This window comes from Amaranthus tricolor, chromosome 2 (genome assembly GCF_026212465.1).
Source record: "Amaranthus tricolor cultivar Red isolate AtriRed21 chromosome 2, ASM2621246v1, whole genome shotgun sequence".
Lineage (NCBI taxonomy): Eukaryota > Viridiplantae > Streptophyta > Magnoliopsida > Caryophyllales > Amaranthaceae > Amaranthus > Amaranthus tricolor.
The window spans coordinates 36,207,783-36,225,669 of NC_080048.1; the positions used below are offsets into that span (position 1 = coordinate 36,207,783).

The following is a 17,887-nucleotide window of genomic DNA, read 5'->3' on the forward strand; positions in this document are numbered from 1 at the left end:
TGCTCGTTCGAGCACTTTGGAACAGAACATTTGTTCGTGAATCAAAACTTCATTTTATGGAGTGTTGTATTGTTATGAACTAATGTTTTACATGATATAATTAGTAAATGAATTTGGATGAATCATTGCTACGTTACTCTATAAGTAAGAATTGGTGCATGAAATCATTTACACTTTGATTACATCTTGAACAACAATTTCTGAGTTCATCTTTCTATGTCTCTTGAAACATAAAAGAGAGTTATAAACTCTTTTATTGTTTTTCTGGTTTTAATCTCTACATAAACACATAATCATTTAATTCAATCGGTTAGTGCTAATTGGTTGATGTGATTGATTGTATCTCGTTGTGAATTCCCGGTCTCACAACCCAAGTACCTTTGTGGTAAAAATATCACAAAAAGAAAGTATCGTAGTCGCCTTCAATCTATATCAAGGTTTTTGGTGACGTTCATCGTCGCAAACCAATCTTCTTTACGGTGTTGTTCATTTCACGGTTCAATCAAAGCAAGGAGTCCATTGCCATATACAAAGGTTCCGCATTATTATTTCTAATAGTTAGAAACATAAAAACTTTACTTAGTGTATCCTAGAGTCGGTGTTCTTCTCTGTAGTCGAGGGCGCACTGTAATCATCTCGTGTGGAACTATTATTAGGTTGGTGCACACTTAAATAGTGTGGATTAAGTCCATACAAGACTCTCATAGCAAGAACACTAACTATTCTTTGAATCATGATTCAGGATGAGCAGTTGAGCACTGATACAACGAGAAAACATTGCTACCATGAAAATCAAATGTAAAGCTCAAATTTGGATGCGGTTATTCTGTATTCTTAGGCGCAAAATAGGCTAGCGGCTGAATGTGTGGCTGACACAGATTGAACCACATAGAATGTTACACAGTCTCTCCGATAGACACTTCCATAGGCTCCTGAGTGGCGCTGGATTCAACAACTTCACCAATCTTGGGAAAGGGTATGGAAGCACAGCAATGGTAGTAACCGTTATTATCGAACACAAATCTTTGTGAAAGATGAGCTTCTCGGATGTGATAGTCACCCCATAGTTCAGACCCAAATTGCTCAAAAATGCCTCTGGCATCAAACGTGTCCCTTTTGTTTCTATTAAACCTGCTACAACAAGAGTTAGTCATCACTTGTATGGAAGTATACACGTTAGAAGAAAATTAATATGCTGATAAATTTACAACTTTGAAGAATCCAAATATAAAAACATCTTCATTGAACAACAAACTTGAATAACATTGAGTCGGAGCCCGGACCTCTTCCCTCCTTTTCTACTGATTGTATTCATCACAGTAGCATGCAACTGCAAATTAACGGAGCAAGACTTATATCAGAGTCAAGATGAACCAAATTACATTCTGTCATACAAAGCAAATTAAGATTGCAAAAGAAAGACCTGTGTATCTAAGGAAAGAGAATTTACGATTAAGAGTGTTCATTTTTCAGTTGCATTTTTCAGTTGCATAAACTTCCAAAGTCCTTGTACACACACTGATATGCATGATGTCACAGTCAATGACCTAAGCAAATACTAGATGGTTTCGGACATTGCAAAACTGAATACGAGTGTAGTCATAAGCACTCATGCACTGCTTTCTATGAGCATGAACATATACCATTATTCAAATACAGGTAATAAGTAGAAAAGGAATTTTGGAATCATGGTTAAATGTATGAGTAACCTTCAATATCAACATGGAATTCCAATGGATATAGCCAAGGAAAATATCAATTATAAATCCACATCCCTCCCTCTATTTCAAAGCTTTTAACATTAAGCATACGTTTAAAGGAATTAGAGAAATCATTCTTGGTAAAGAGCAAAATATAAGGGTAATCATACATTGGTTGGCTTTTGAACAACCATTACAATCATAAAATCTTAAACTTTGAATTATTCTTTAGGAGATCTGAAACACTTGTTTTTCTTACTAATTACTAATTAAGAAATACGCCCTCTGTCCCGCTCATTTTGCATCAGTTGCAAAATGGGTGAAATTCAGAGGAAATGAAAATTTGGTTGGAGGATGAGACAAAAAATCAAGTGGAGAATAAAAATGAGTAATTATGATAAAGAGAGTATAATTTAGTGGATGAGATTAAGAGAAAGAGAGTGAGACCATTGTCAAAAAAGAAAAGAAGCCAAAGTTAGTGGGACATTTTAAAATGGAACAGCTGGTCTCCCGAGAGACCGTCTCTTTGAGAGACGCCTCTCAGACCCAATCCAACAAAGCTCAACGCATATTCTTACTCTACATTTTCCTTTATGGGCCTACCCAATTCCAATTAGAGATGGTCTCTCAAAGAGACCGTCTCACAAGAATTTGTGAAAATGAAAAGTAGTTGCAAAATGAGAGGATAGAATACTGACTTCAAAATTATAATTGTTGAGAATCGGTCCTTGTCTTAGTTGGAGAGCAAGTACCACTTTTCCTGAAAGGTCCTAGGTTCGATCCTCATTTAGATCTCTCCATCCCCAGCCGACCCAATAATAAAAAAAGAAAAAAAACACAAACTAATAATTAATTGCAAGTAATCCAATAATCATATTTCATTTAATTTTTAGTGCTTACATGGTTAATTTCTAATGTTCATGTGTTTGTCAATCTTTTTTTCATGAATATGCTAATGAGTTATGACTTATGAGGCATAAAATTCTAGTTCTTTTAGCTGAACAGGTAATGAATAAGCTCAAAGACAAAAAGTAAATACTCAAACTTAAAAAGTTAACTTCACTGTGGACATCAGAATATGGAAGATAACTTCAAAATATAAGCCCAACAAAATCAAAAGATAAAAAAGGAGGAAAAAAGACAACACAGAAAGGCACATGTTATAATGATGTATGAAAACAGAAAGGTGCTTATTTTACAGAAATTAAACAGAAAACAAGGCATAAGATAATTTACCTTCAATTTTTGCTGCTTATCTTTCTCTAGAACTAGCCCAGCTTTGACATAAGCATCAATAATGATTTCTATTGCAGTTGAGGAAATAACGAAGTTCTTTAGTAAGTGACTAAGCAATGAATATTAAAGTAATTATTCTCAAACTTTATGTGTAAAGGAAATAATGTTAGCGGTTTATGTTGGGATTAAGGCTTTGGCCGTATTTTGGATACGACATGCACGTAAAAGTCGCCCTTCATCGCCTATTTCTTCAACAGGAATATAAAGAACTTGAGCTTTGGCAGGTGATCCTTTCATGCAGTTCTGGAATCACAATCAGTTAACTGAACAGATGGCTCAAGATAATCAGTGTAAGAAATATGATGTCCGGCAGGAGACAAGAATAGAGAAATTAGAAACCCAACTCCATTGAAAGCTCTCTTTCAAGGCCACCAATGCTCTGGCAGCCTAGGGTTTGCCTTTAAACACACTAACAAATTCTCAGATTTTAAACTGTATAACTCCGAAAAATCTTACCAAACCCTTTAGTCTAACAAACAAAGGTCGATTGCCCAAGACCTCTGCTAATTCAGAGGAGACATTCTGCATCAAAGCACCAAATAATATTAAAATGGGAATGTTTAAGAAAAAGCAATCACCGTAGATTCAGCAAATAGTACCTGCAAAACCTGCATTGCTGCATGGATGCGTTCTTTATTCCATAACTTCAGCATAAGTACAGTCAAGTGAAAGGTCTTTACTTTATTGAATATAGATCTATCAATTCCCAAATCTGCCAACAAAAGACTGCCACATATCAGAGTCTAGAAAAGTACAAATACAAGGTACAAGCTGATAAATGCTTACGTTGTCAAGAAAGTTTAACAAAATTTCCATTATCAACATTATCCAATTTTTCAGGTAGGGCTCCTACATAAACAAGGCATGGAATAACAACTAAGAGCCAAGAAGCAATATTTAGTCCCTTGATTTGATAAATACAACAACAATGCCAGATCCCTATTTTGATAAAGAACAATAATTACAATTAAAGACACTTAAACAATTTATTAGAAATCGGCTCATCTGCATCCAAACTTTTCTTTTTATACAAGTTATTGACCCTTGGTCAGATAAATTTGAAAACACATTTCTCTATGTTGCATCAACCTTCTATGAACCTTTGACTCCTTAACCTTCTGATGCAGGATAAGAGTAAATTCAAGATAGGAAACGCATCATTACTGAGGAGGACAAAGTCACAAAGTACATAAAAACGAAAAGAGACGATTGTTATTGGATCTATACATAAGCCGATCAATTAAGCACACTGTGCAGAAACCAGGGGGCAAAGAAACATCTCTTACCAGATGACTTCGATATTTTAGGTGCATAGCTTACAAGAGGTACGTCCGTCATATCCACCTTAATATTACTTGAATCAGCAACCTTAAGTTTGATAGCTTCTTCTGGTGCTTTTTTGGCTTTATCATTCATTTCTTCATCTTTTGAATTCTCTTCGGTTAAATCAACATCCATAGTCTGATCTGCACCTTTGGAATCAGAATCTCCCAGTATGGTGGACTGAAATCTGGTGAGCTTTTCAACCAGTTCAGTGTGTGTTGCTAACGGAAGTGAGATGAAGTGAGAATAATTCAAAGTTGGACTCTTAACAGCCTGCCAAGACAAAGAAAATGATGCAACTCAATGTTTATAGCATATATCTAACATGGGGCTTCACGTGCTGGAAGAAATATTTGGCTTATAAGCCAATACTTCCGATTGTTCGGACGAACCAACAACTCTAGCTAACAGCTTTGACGAATAAGCATTTGTGAAACACACTCTGAACTAATGTGTGTCAGTAGGTATGCAATAATGAGAAGGGAAATAACTGGCACAAATCTACTAAGAGCTCCTGGAATATAGATATTTTTGGATCTAGTATGTTGTTAGTAGGTATGCAAACTGACCATCGAAGGCATGGGCCAGGGAGACAGAACACAGTGAGACTAGCCTCAAATCAATCAGAAAAAGTGCCCTCAAAGCCTAACCAAAAATTACACTAGGAGTTAGGACATTCATCTTCTTGCATGTACTGTTGACTAAGCGAAAAATTATAGGCAGAAAGAACTTAGTTGTCTGATCTGAGATATCTAGTAAGAAAAACTGTAAAAGCGTAAAACTCAGCAACAAAATTTCTTAAATGATAAACAAAAATCCAATTCTCACTACAACAATGTGAAACCATGCCATTTCCATTAACTAACCTCGTCAATAACAGCTTGAATTTTTTCAGAAGCTTTGGTAATTGCATCCATGCAGTCACCTCCAATAACTGAAACATGGATTATAGTTAGCTCATGAGAAGGAAAATAGACAAAAGATTTGTAGAAATTACATGCTTTCTAAGAAACGAAGATTAGGTACTAAAATCATGTACAATCCAAGAGGTGATGAAAGCTGCTGGAAATTCATTTACAAAATCCATCACTCCGTAATAAAAGCTTACGAGTTTTTATACTTCTGTTAAGAAAAGGAACGTAAATATTTCAGCAATCTTTCGTGAACGGAAAAAATTCAGCACCTTAATTTAAAAAAAAAGTACATGAGGACAACTCATCATGCAAGGCTGCATCCTCAATTTAATTTTCGCGTGTTCGGGTGATGAGTTATATCAGAAGTGTTGGGTCATGGGCAGCTTTATTTTTATTAATGCCAAATTAGACAGATTAGAAAGTGTTGTGACCTGTGACCATAGTACAAAATATCGACCACATCACCAAATTGTGACCGTATTTTAAAGCTTTTTGAACTTATTACCGAAATATTGGCCACGACAACCGTGTTATAATCCGCATTGACCACAAAGCAGTTTCACGATCAAGAACATCACATGTCCGTGACAGAAACCGCATTTTGCACTATGGCAGCTATAAACTTATGTTTTCAAAGGTCAAATTTGTAGCTTAGCAAGTACTGTAGCCCCCTCCCAAGAAACAGAGTTGGGCACGTTGATGCGGTAAGGACACGCAACAAGAACACCGAAGCCGTTATCCCATTTCCACTACTATGATGTTGAAAGGACGGGTGCACAAAAATAATAACAATGCAAATTACCAAAGCCTTAAACCCAAAAGGTTGGGATCGGATAGATGAACCATAAATGAGTTGCAATAGTCGTCCAGATAAACAGATCTTCTCCATTCTTCCGATTATCTACCCTCTCAACCTGTAAATCGAGGTTTTATGTATCGGTAATATTCGATCTTTCTCTCCTCTTTCAAAATCCCCTAAGCTCCAACCAGGCCTGGTGAAGACCCTGTGCAAGCTGGTCTTCAGCACAGAACCCAAAATTCAATGGGGCCTCATTTTATAAGGTGTGCAATTCATATCAATGCTTAAGGAGTAGCACAGTTGGTAGTCTTGCAATAATGTAGCCTAATGATGAAATGGATTGAATGGTTTTGTGCTCAAATCCCCCTTACAACTCATTAGATTAGCTTTAGTTTTTTTTTTTCCTTTCATTTTCTTTTCTTTTTTAATATTTTAGTTCTAAAACTAGTTAATACTTCTTCATTATTAATTATAGATATAATTATTTTCTTATTGTACCAACTTAGTATAGAATGTTGATGAATAAGAATTTAAAACATGAAATCAATTTGTATACTATTAGTAATTTTATGGACCCCTAATTTAAAAAAATTTGTGATATACTCCCTTCATTTTTTTAAGTTGTTGGTAATTTAAATTTAAAAAAATTTAACAACCAAACTTAATGTTTGAATATATGTATAATAAAACTAACTTTTTAAGAAAATGTATTTTTATGCAAATTGTTCAATAATACTTTTATCGCTTGGTTCCTAATGAATTTTCGATATTAATGATCAAAGTTGTTAAAGCTTGACCTTAAAAGTCAAAATATTAACAACAAAAAATTCCGAACGAGTATTAAATTGTTGTTATGTGCCTTTAATTTTTAGGGGCCCTTTTTTAAGTTTTGCCCCAGGGCCCAAAAATAAACAAGACGGCCCTGGCTCCAACCTTTTATTTTCTTTAGTGGTTCACCATGCCAAACCACCTTTAAAATTCTCTTAGCTTATCCTCCTCAATATCTACAATGCATAAATCTCTTCTTATGTCTTTTTCCCTAAGCATTAACATTTCGGCTACGTCAATCTTCCTACAATGATTTTTCCTACAGTCCCAACATTTGATTCCTATATAGTAGTGTTGGTCTTATGATTTTCTAATAAATTTAACCTTAAGCTTTGAAAGGACACCTCGATCACATAATATCTCAACGATCGCCTTTCGTTTTTCCACCCACATTTAATCCGGCAAAATATTGCCACTACTTTAAAAATTCGACCCAAGGTATTTGAAACATTCAGATGGCGTGATATCTTCATATTCCAACTTTATAGTGTCTTCACTTATGTCGTTTATGCTAAAATGGAACTCCATGTACTCCGATTTATTTTTTTCTTAATTTAGATCATGATGACTCTATCTCCAATCTCATCTACTAACATAATGTAATCAAAAACAACAGTCAACATGCACCAAAAACAGGTAGCCAAAAAAAGCGAGTGATATGGTTGCAAGTCTGTTACACAATGAGCAGATTTGATGCCAAGATGAGCAATAACTATAGCTGTGCCGCATGAGACAGGTCATAAAAAGGAGCTTCTGTGAGGTTTTGGGATTGTGCTCAAGCGGGAAAAACTTGTTCTCATCTGAGCATGGAAAGTCTACAAAAATAGAATGCAATTTTATAGTAAACCTAGGATAGATTGTGGGCCTTCAAAAGAGAATTTAATAAAGTTTGAGAGCAACCTCCAAGAGAGTCTAGAGAGAGAGAGAGAAAAAGATTGCCAATATGTGAACCAACATTAGAGAGATAAATATTGAGGGTAGCTCATATGTGAGCTTTGTGAAGGCTGAGAGCCCCAATAGAGAGGAGAGAAAAAGATAGCTAATATGTAAGCTAGAGATTCAACAAGCTTCCCAAAGTAGAGAGTGCTTGATCAGTTGAGGGAATAACTTTGTAATTCAATTATCTTATGAGTAGCAAAAAAAATATGGGTCAATCAGTACCCTTGACCCTTGTGTTTTGTGCTTATTTATTCAATTTGTGCAATCACTTCCACCCCATTTTCCTTAACACTCTATTCTAGTCTATACTATGGTAATAGTCATTCAGTTTCGGCTTATCCTCATTTTATTGTCCCATAAATGGCATTACAGTTTAAAAATGGTCTCTCTTACGTGCAAATTATTAGAAATATAACATGTCAAATGCCAAGCTTGTAATCTAGAGGATTCTGTCATACCTGCACAGTGATCTAAGGGCCTGAAATCATAGGAGCAAGAAAAGGGGGATAAATGATGTTGTGGCATTGGGATAACCAAATTCTGTTATGAGAGCATAAAAGGGAAACCTTCTATAAGGAGATTCTTGTAACCAATCTATTTGGGCAGCAGATTGTTAGGCTTGTATAGCTCTATAAATATGATGATGTAATGATTGGTTTGGTATCAATGAAATATAATCAAAATCTCCTCCCTCAATCCGTCTCTCTCTCTTTTATATTCTGTCTTCTTCCTTCCTTTGATATCTCTCTGCTGCATTCTCTTCTTTGCTCTATTCTATCTTAATATTCTATCTTTTCTTTCTCTTAAAACTGACACCAGGCTACTGATTCACCACAAATTCTTGTCAAATGTATTCTTGTAAACCATTAACTCTGCAAGATTCAAATCGATTGTGCACACAGCTGTCCAAATTGACTCAATTAACCGAATTCGAACATGAAAAGATTTGACCAGAAATAACCCGCCTATAATAATCAAATCAGATTTTCAATATATGATTTTCAATATATGATTTTCAATATATTACATATACACAAGAACTAAAATTGACTAGACTCAAAAATTTTAAACTCGAAACATGTCCGAACACCAGAATGTATAGCTCTAAGTCTTACTATGCTAATGCTTATTATGCTACTATTAACAATTTTACACTTCTAAGAAAGTGCGTTATCCTCACATATGTAAAGTGGCATTTAATAATAGAACATATTAGAGGTAAGATTAATCTTTCTTATTAAATCAAACACTAGGGGGAGAGGCCCGGCCCCCCTTGCTGATAATGTGATCCTTTGTATTTTTAGCTTTGGCCCCCCTTACTAATTTATGATATCTAGTTTAAAGAGTGCATAAATATAACAAAAATACTATAGCTCAATGGATTGAGTAACACATTAATAACATAAAGTCTAGAGATCAAATCCTAACTTAAACTATTCTTTTTTTAATAAACTAATAAATTTATATTATAATGTCATTACTCTTTATCTTTCATTATGTTACATTTATCCATTTTAGTAAGTGTGTGTATGTTTTCGCTATCTTAATTTTAATAGTATTTTTTGTGGAGACTTACTAGGGGAATAATAGAGTCAAAAAAAAACATTTGGGTTTTTTCAAAAGTGATAATTATAGGGAAGCTTCAACTCCATTTGTTTAATATAATTTTTGCTACAATTCAAGTTCATTTAAATCTATACGATATTAATATTTTCATAATTTTAACTAGTTTTTATATAGTAAATAATTTGCTCATAAATCGACTATTTGGTCCCCCTAATTCCAAATCTGGGCTTCGCCCCTGCCTGTGACCATAATCAAAAACACTAGTCCCACTGAACGCAAAGAGTATTATTACCAATACTAAACATCTTCATTTTGAAAAGTGTATATAGATTCTAAAAGTTGGATACACCAACTACCTAGTTTTAGTCCTACTAAGGTAAGGAAAGGAGAGGTCCACATGTACAAATCCATGCCACTAACCGGCATGAGAGGCTACAATGACTGAATTACAACATGAAACAAAAAGATGGACTGATAGGAATATCAAAAAGAGAGGCAAATATAAGTAGTGGTTTTCATACATGAGCATGACGAAGAAAAGGTAAAAAGTTATTCACATGCAATGTAGGTATGTACCTATGGAATCCTCCTTTTTTGATGTTGGAAATTTTATTCGGACGTCCATTTCCTCCTCAATTGTTTTTTGCATAGAACCACTGCAACGGGATGCCCAAAATGCAGCAAAATAAGAAGATAGCATATCCAAATTTCAACATGTTACGAGAAATTCTACAAACTCCTTCCATTTCAAAGAATGAAATTTTGATGACTTGATGTCCTTACTCTTTTCCTCTGATGAACCGCATGACAGAAGCACCTACCTGTCGGAACACATCAAGAACAATCACCAATACCTTAGCTAGATTAATAATTTTTGTCTATTATCTTGCACAATTACAGATAAAGTGTGTCAAAACCTTGAATTAAATGATGAATGAAAGATCCATAAAGCAATCCATAGAGAAAAATTTTGTAAAGGCCACTCATGATTGAGTTGTAATGAATAAAGATCCATAGAGAAAAATACAAGGTCGTGCATGGGTCGAGTTGTAAGGTATTTAAATTTTCTGAACTTGAATTTGCTTGTACAAGTGTTGTTGCTACCTTGTTTGAGACCATTTTTTGTTAGCTTTGCTTGTTTGTTAAGTGACTCTAAACATGGCACCAAAAAGAGCCTCCATGACTACTCCTCTAGCACCGCATATTTCCTCCTCAAATGCCCCATAGAGGAGGTTTGAAATCTTTTTTAATGATGAAGAAAATAAAAAAAGAATAGTTCAAAAAGTGATGGATAAAAAGATGATCTCTACAAAGTTCGTTTGTAGAAATTCCACCAACGAGATAGTTTGGAATCACCCGTGATATGAATATACTAGCTTCAAGACTGATATGGGGGAAAATGGCGGATTCGCAATTTTGCCACATAGGGCAATGTTTTAACAATCCTTTTTGTTACTTACCTCAATCTCTGTCAACTTCAAACTTTATTAATGATAAGTCTCACCAAGGAAAACAGAATTAATAAGTTTTTGCTTGTCCTTTTTGTTACTTTCCTAACATTGCAAACACACTTAAACACATCATTCCCTAGGCAACTGAAATATCCTTTCCTCATCCAAAGGACCATGGTCTGAAGGATGATGAGTTTGAGCAACTGTAGCCCTATACTAGCACATGATGACGGAGCTAGCTCCTTTATAAATGAATTCAACTTCACCTTACTCCAAACCCCATTTTCATATATGCAAACGGAGGTAGATGCAAACTTCCACACTATAGCCCTCTATGCACTTGAAGGGCAAAGGAGATGTGTTAAGCCTCCAATCAGTTGGTCATACTACCTAACACAAGTCGCACGTGTTCTAGAATGGCACAAAATGATTATAGAGTCTCGGAAGGGTCGAAGTTAAACATTGCGAGTGTTCACAATCGGGTACTCGTTTGGGTACCCCAAAAACCTAGGTGCTCGGATATACGGGTATCTAATTTGTCAGTTTGGGAAAACGGGTACCCAATCAACCCGGATTGATTTCCGTTTATGTTAACAGATAACTACTATAAAATTAATTGTTTTGTTTACTTAGTGGTTGATACTTGTAACATTAGTAATTAGAATTTATAGGTTACAAAATTAACATATTGCCTTCCATATCAAACAAAACACATTGCCTTTCAATCACACTAATGCCTAAAGTAATAAATAATGTAGAAAAATAAGAAAAATAAAAAACTTTTATACTACCAAGTACCAAGCAATAGCCACTAATGACTAATGACCATGAAAGAAGTGAAAAAGAAACAAAAAAGAGAAATGATTTCCTACACAATCCTTATTTAATGAACTAATCACCAATGGCAAAAAAATTCAAAGAGCTTCCATAAAAAACGGGGTTTTGTCATTTTAAAAGCTTGAAAATCTCAGTTTCCTATTATTTTTACTGTAGCACAATCTGGCTCATGACGCGACTCAGTGAAGGCCGGTAGTTTATACTTTTTTCTTAAAATGTTCGTCCATTAAGGGAGACACTGGTCATCGAGTCGAGCACAGACCCAAATATCCCTCCATTTGGTCCATATGTGAATGTATATCATGATGGACGACACGATTCTTTTCATGGAGCAAGTCACCCATAAAGGGCTAGTTCCTCCTCTTCTCAACATTTACAATCGCAAAACTAAAATTAGACACCTTAAATCAATGTTGAGCCTCCCTCACAATTGGTCGGTCATAAAACCACCCCATATATGCCCCCTTTACATAGGGGATAATGTGGCTCAACCTTGGCATAGGGTTTCTAGATGACTTTGTTCTCATCTTTCCCCTTCATCATTGTTACCCGGAACGCAATCATTTCGATATCGTGGGACGAGAACGTGAATTCTGAACGCAATCAAGAGTAACTCGGGAACGACTAGGCATGGGAAACATTATGTATATAATGTAAAGTTAGAGTTAAAAGAAAATGATATTTGATTTTGCGACTCATAAAGTTCTTATAGTATAGATCATGTCCTTTAGCGAGCATGTTCGAGCTAGTTAAATGTGGAAGTTGAGATGTTCATTTTGGTTGAGATTTGAGCATCCACATGCAACTATGCTTAATTATGAGTGGTATGTGCATTCATTATCTAAAATGAGGTTACATTAATGGTCAAGCTAAGCTTGAAAGTTGGAGGAGTGTGGTAGCATGATTGATTTCATTTAGCTCTTGATTTCTCTTGTCAACTTGATCTTGCTTCATTCTCACTCTTTTTGGTCTCATAAATGATTAATACCCATGCTTTGAAAAGATTTGGCAAATTTCTTGTTATTATCCATGTGGGACATATCACTACTTCCCATGATCTCTTGCTTGGGGACAAGCAATTGGCAAGCTTACGAGAAATTGACAAGCGCGATTCATCTCGCCTCATTACGTAGATTTTAAGGTCATATTGAATCATTTTCATATAATTTCTACCCCTTTGATGTCAATTTCTGCATATGCCATAGTTTGGCTAGTTTAGGCAGCTTTCATGTGCATTTTCATCCATTTTAGGTAGTTTTGGCTGCATTTCTCTTTTTATATTTTGCTTCCTATCCCTTCCCTGGTCACTCAGCTTTTTTAAGTCACTTGGATGTGCATTGGCATATGTGCCTAAGTTTTGCATACGACGTTGTTGGCATGGGCATGTATTGGTGTCGTGGAAGTTCACAACCAAGTGCTCGAGCCAAACACATTCATGCTTGTTCAAGTACTTTTGAGTGTCTAAAGTAAAAGCTAACAAAAGTTTACTGACCATTATTTTTCAAAGCCACACGAAGAGCGGAGGCAGGAGCAATAATAATGTGCATTCGAGTGGCGTGAATTCTTCTAAGGCATTAAACGGCTACAACAAGTCAAAGGTTCCTCATATTGTGTGCTCTTCCGAGCAAAATGAGCAACAACATAGCAAAAGGATCTACATTTGTGGGCTTGTTCAAGTTTCTTTCATGCTCGTCTGAGCAACCACCAAATAGAGAGTTTGTTAATGACGATTTTGCCTACATTTGTAACCCTTGTATAAATAGAATTATTTCTCTCTCTTCAAAGGGGGACGGATTCTCATAAAATTTCTCTTGCATTTATTGCTTTAAGTAGTTCTCAAGAAAAATCATTTGGGCGATTGACAAAATTTACTTGAAAATTATTGTTTTTAGTTTTACATACCAAGTACAATTTAGCAATCAATTTGAAAAAGAAAGTCAGGAATTCCTCTTTCTCTCTCCAATCTCAGTTTTGATCCAAAGTTCAAGTTTGTTTTTGCGTGTTAGTGTTATTGCTCAATCTTTAATTCTAATTAGTGGTAGAGCTAATCTGTCAAGTAGATCCTCATTGGTGTAGCTCATAATATTGGTTTTAGCTCTTTCTAGTTAATATCAAATTAATATTGAAGTTTCAAGTGCTTCAGTCTATGTTTTCACAAACTTTCCTGTGCGGCAGATCATATATTAAATCAAGGCCAAGAAAAACAAATAAAAACAAATACGTGCAGCCTATTAGTTAAATACGGCTGCAAGACAACCTCTTCGTGATTTAGAAAATAAAAACAAAAGATACGTTGAATTATCCACCGTTTAGACTCCTATCTTGCTCTCGTATCAAAATACTAGGAAGTTGACAATATGACAGCACAACCATGATCTCTTAAGACTACTTTTACCAGCATTGGTTATGTTTTTTTGCACATCTTCTGGAGAGGTCCAATCAAACAATCACCATGTAGTAAGCACAAAAGAGGTATAGACGCAGATAAACAAAGTCCTACCTCAACAGAAACAGAAAGTTTCTCCTTGTATGCTGTTGATACTTGTGCTGCATCTGCAATTCCGAGATCAGCCTGTGCAGCAATTTAGTCAAGCAAATTTTTATTATACATTCTGCAACTTTAATAAAACATCAGATTAACTAGGACTACCTTGGCTTCAGCTTCATGAACTTCATTTTCAGCTTGCACAGATGAAGAGATTGCTAAATCATCAGCTGAACTCACTAAAGATACAACATGCTTCTCATGTCCACTTTGTTCAATGCTACCAATATTTTCAGGCTCATTCAAGATATTTTCCATATAGCACTCTGAAAGTTCACAAGGATTTGACACTGTCACAATCTGTTAAACTACCAAAAGGAGGCAACTTTAGTAGACCTGCCAATCCTTGTTTTCCCAAGACTAAAGTTTACAGACTGTAAGCTCCATGATTTTGATACAGCTACTCGTAAAGGTTGACATGAAAGCCAGAAAAATGGTTTCTAAACATCTTAGATTCAGAAAGCGTGCTTAAGGCAAGCACCTTGGGAGAGTGATGGGCTAGACACCGCCTAAGGGAATGCCTTGGACGAGCAATGATCTAGGGCCTTAGGCGAGCAATGGTCTGGGCACTTTGATAGGGATAAATGAGGGGATTCCTAAAAGCGAGTTCCAATCGTCTTACGGTTAAGGCCTCAAAAGAATTCCTTTTGATGTGAGCATCCATCATGTATGTTTTCTCTTATCCTCTTCTTTATTTATTTTTTTTTTAGGGGGGTTGTTTTGAGTATGTTAACTTATTTCAGGGTTTCGGTACACCTCATATCCAAAGGCTAGTGCCTAGAGCTTAGCCTTCCGCCTTTTAATATTGAGCTAAACAAATATCTAGATTCTTGAACAATGTCTCTAATTAGAGAAGCAGGTACTTTAAAATGCAAACACCAACAAATTTACTAGTGTGCTCAAGCAACTGTGCTAGAGATACATTGGAAAATATTCTACGATGAGTACATATAGCTGCTGACATCAACATTTAGACTTCCAGAACATGTATATCATCTATCTTATGAGGGATTGCAATAAAGAGCAAAGAAAAATAGGTGGCGTCATTAAAAGAACATTAAGGGACAAATCGAGTATCTTTGATTTCATACTTTGACATTAGCTGATGTCAAACTGAGCATGCCTAGAAGAGACACAAAAGCTCACAAGTCACGAAGAGGCTAGACAAGTTTCCAACTCTAATTTTGTTGGAGGATAAGTCTCCTAAATTTTCCATAGTGAAAAATGTTACTTGTGTATATAAATCTAATGAGCCTTGAATATAAAGGTGCTCCACATCTTGTTCAAAGTCACTTAAAAATGTGGCACTAATTTAACATGTAAAAGTTAAATTAGACCACGAAGGCTACTTGGCAGAATTTTAACTTGACCAAAGGCCAGTCTCTGAAAATGTAGCATTATGACCATTATTCAGTCCTGGAAAATTATGGTTTCATAACTGCCAAAGACAATAGCAATAAATGCATTGCTAGATGCGATATTGACAAATGTATAAGGCGAGAATTTTGTGTATAACCAATGCTAAAAACCCTACCCTGATTCTTGCTAAATGAGGACTGACTGCTGACCGGCCTCCAAATAGCATTAAGTGTTTTCCTCTTTTTACTCCAATCCATTGGACAATAAAGCCCCTTTGAAAAACTACGTTTGTTGATATCGTTTAAGCCAGGATGGCAGTGATATCCCTGAAAACCATTGCCCAAATTTAAAGAAGAACGTCAAGCAGAAGAAGCTTTCTAGTAATAATGAAGCAAAAGACAGATAGTAACACTGAGTAGCCATTAAATAGACTCAGGTATTGTCTCAATGACTAAACCAAGCAAGCCCAACACTCTGGATTGAGTGAAAATCTAAAAGCCATTGAATCTAATCATTTTTGTGGCAACCAAAACACCTAAATATGACATTAGAACAGTCTAGCTATACCGATCCCCACTTACATACTTCACATATTCTTTCAGTCATTTTTTATCCCTTCTTAAGTATTATATTTAATAGAGGATGACCTCAATTCACTCATACACTCAATAACCTTAGAAAACATAATCCTATGAAAACATTGAATTACGTTTACCCCCCGACAATCAACATAGATCCAACATTTATAATATTCATCCAAAGTTACTCACAAATTAGAATGCACAATAACCCTAAATCTTTTCGCTTTGCTAATTAATAGTATATTTCTTAACTTTTCCATCAAAGGGTGTTAGAAACATAGGGTTTGACGAAATCAATTTCCTAGAAATATATTTTTCGCTTTTCCATTGTTTGGTTTGACAAGGCAATTAAAATGGAAAACTTGAATTAAAAAGAGATTTTTATAACTTGGCAAATATTCTCCTCCAAATGGAGGACAACCAAATTTTCTTAGCTCTTCCATCTCCAGCACTTCTATTTTCCTTGAGCTTTCCGTTAAACCAAAGAAAAGAAAATTAATTCTTATTTGCATTTTCCATAGAAAATATTTTTTTCATGGAAAACCGTTTTTAGTGGAAAATGTTTTCCTACAACCAACATCTCTCTGAATGATTCATTTTAAATGGAAATAAAATACGCTAAAGGAAATGGAATTTGTTATCGATACTTGATAGTGGTACCAAAACAAACTCATGACAATAAGGAATCAAAGCAGTACAAAACTCAATAGATATTAGATTAAATCATCACATATTTTCACAAATACCGTAAACAGATGAAATAACAACTTAATAGTCTTGTATGACATCAAACTAGGAGTACAATACAATCAACCGTGGTTTCATATAACTGCACAGCTCAACAAATAACAATGATTCATTCAACATGCATCAACTGGAATGTCCCTTGTGGATAAAAAATTTGCCAAAATTGAAAATACTCAAAATTCAAGCATAATACAGTTCCCATCTTTAAAATTATGTACAATTACATGAATCGAATAGAACAATAAACGACGAATTGAACTGAAGCTAATCAGTGCAATATAAATGCGAGAGAATTACTACCTGAAATTGCTCAGTAAAATTGAAAAAATCACACGAATTCGTAATTTGCCAAGGTCGAAGAACTCTGCAAAATTAGAGAGATTAAAGCATAAATTAAAAACAATTGAGAAGACAATCAACTAGGCAAGAGCTTTTTTGTCTTTCTATTTTCATTTGAGAACCTGAAGAAAGCTCTGCCACTGGGAATTATCATTTGGCTATGCCTTCGATATAGTCAGCTGATCGAAACTACTATGCTCTTTGACGGCGCTAGGAGGTAAGACGTTTAATAATACGGGTATATTAATAATAAAAATAACTTTCACTATTATTGATAAAAGTGTCAAAACTCATGATATATTGATAATTTCATAAAAAAATCATCACGGTTTCCTTTCCACAATTTTTATTGAATAATTTGCGAATTACAACTTCAAACTTTATTTTTTTGAATTACAGCCTTAATGTTTATTTTTTGCAAATTACAGTTGATGTCAAAACACAAAAACTCCGAACGTTTAACTTAAAATTCCGACCATCAAAATGATCAGAATTCTGTGTTTTGGCCTGAACCTGTAAACTTTGATACTTTGATGACTATAATTCACAAAAAATAATCATTAAGACTGCAATTCGTAAAAGTGCTAAAATTTAACGCTATAGTTCATAAATTATTCATTTTTATTACCTCAAGATTAAAAAAATATTAATATTTAATTTTCC

General features: G+C 35.0%; 1 protein-coding gene across 4 annotated transcripts; it reads right to left on the minus strand.

The window, feature by feature from the left end:
- Nucleotides 1-457: 457 nt before the first annotated feature.
- LOC130806743 (uncharacterized) lies at nt 458-17,453 on the minus strand. Of its 4 annotated transcripts, none has more exons than XM_057671939.1 (15): nt 17,347-17,453; nt 17,186-17,249; nt 15,733-15,883; nt 14,304-14,464; nt 14,154-14,225; nt 10,149-10,186; nt 9,942-10,021; nt 5,186-5,253; nt 4,283-4,592; nt 3,596-3,708; nt 3,453-3,518; nt 3,149-3,239; nt 2,937-3,004; nt 1,284-1,330; nt 458-1,131 (listed from the first exon to the last, which is right to left on the minus strand). In XM_057671939.1, exons 1-15 carry the CDS (start codon nt 17,376-17,378, stop codon nt 897-899), a joined length of 1,596 nt encoding a protein of 531 aa, XP_057527922.1. In that variant the 5' UTR covers nt 17,379-17,453; the 3' UTR covers nt 458-896. The 4 variants fall into 4 exon arrangements, with proteins under 4 accessions (XP_057527922.1, XP_057527925.1, XP_057527924.1 ...); XM_057671940.1 differs by having other exon boundaries at nt 989-1,131; nt 1,256-1,330; XM_057671942.1 differs by lacking the exon at nt 15,733-15,883 and having other exon boundaries at nt 17,347-17,424.
- Between the last annotated feature and the right edge of the window lie 434 nt (nt 17,454-17,887).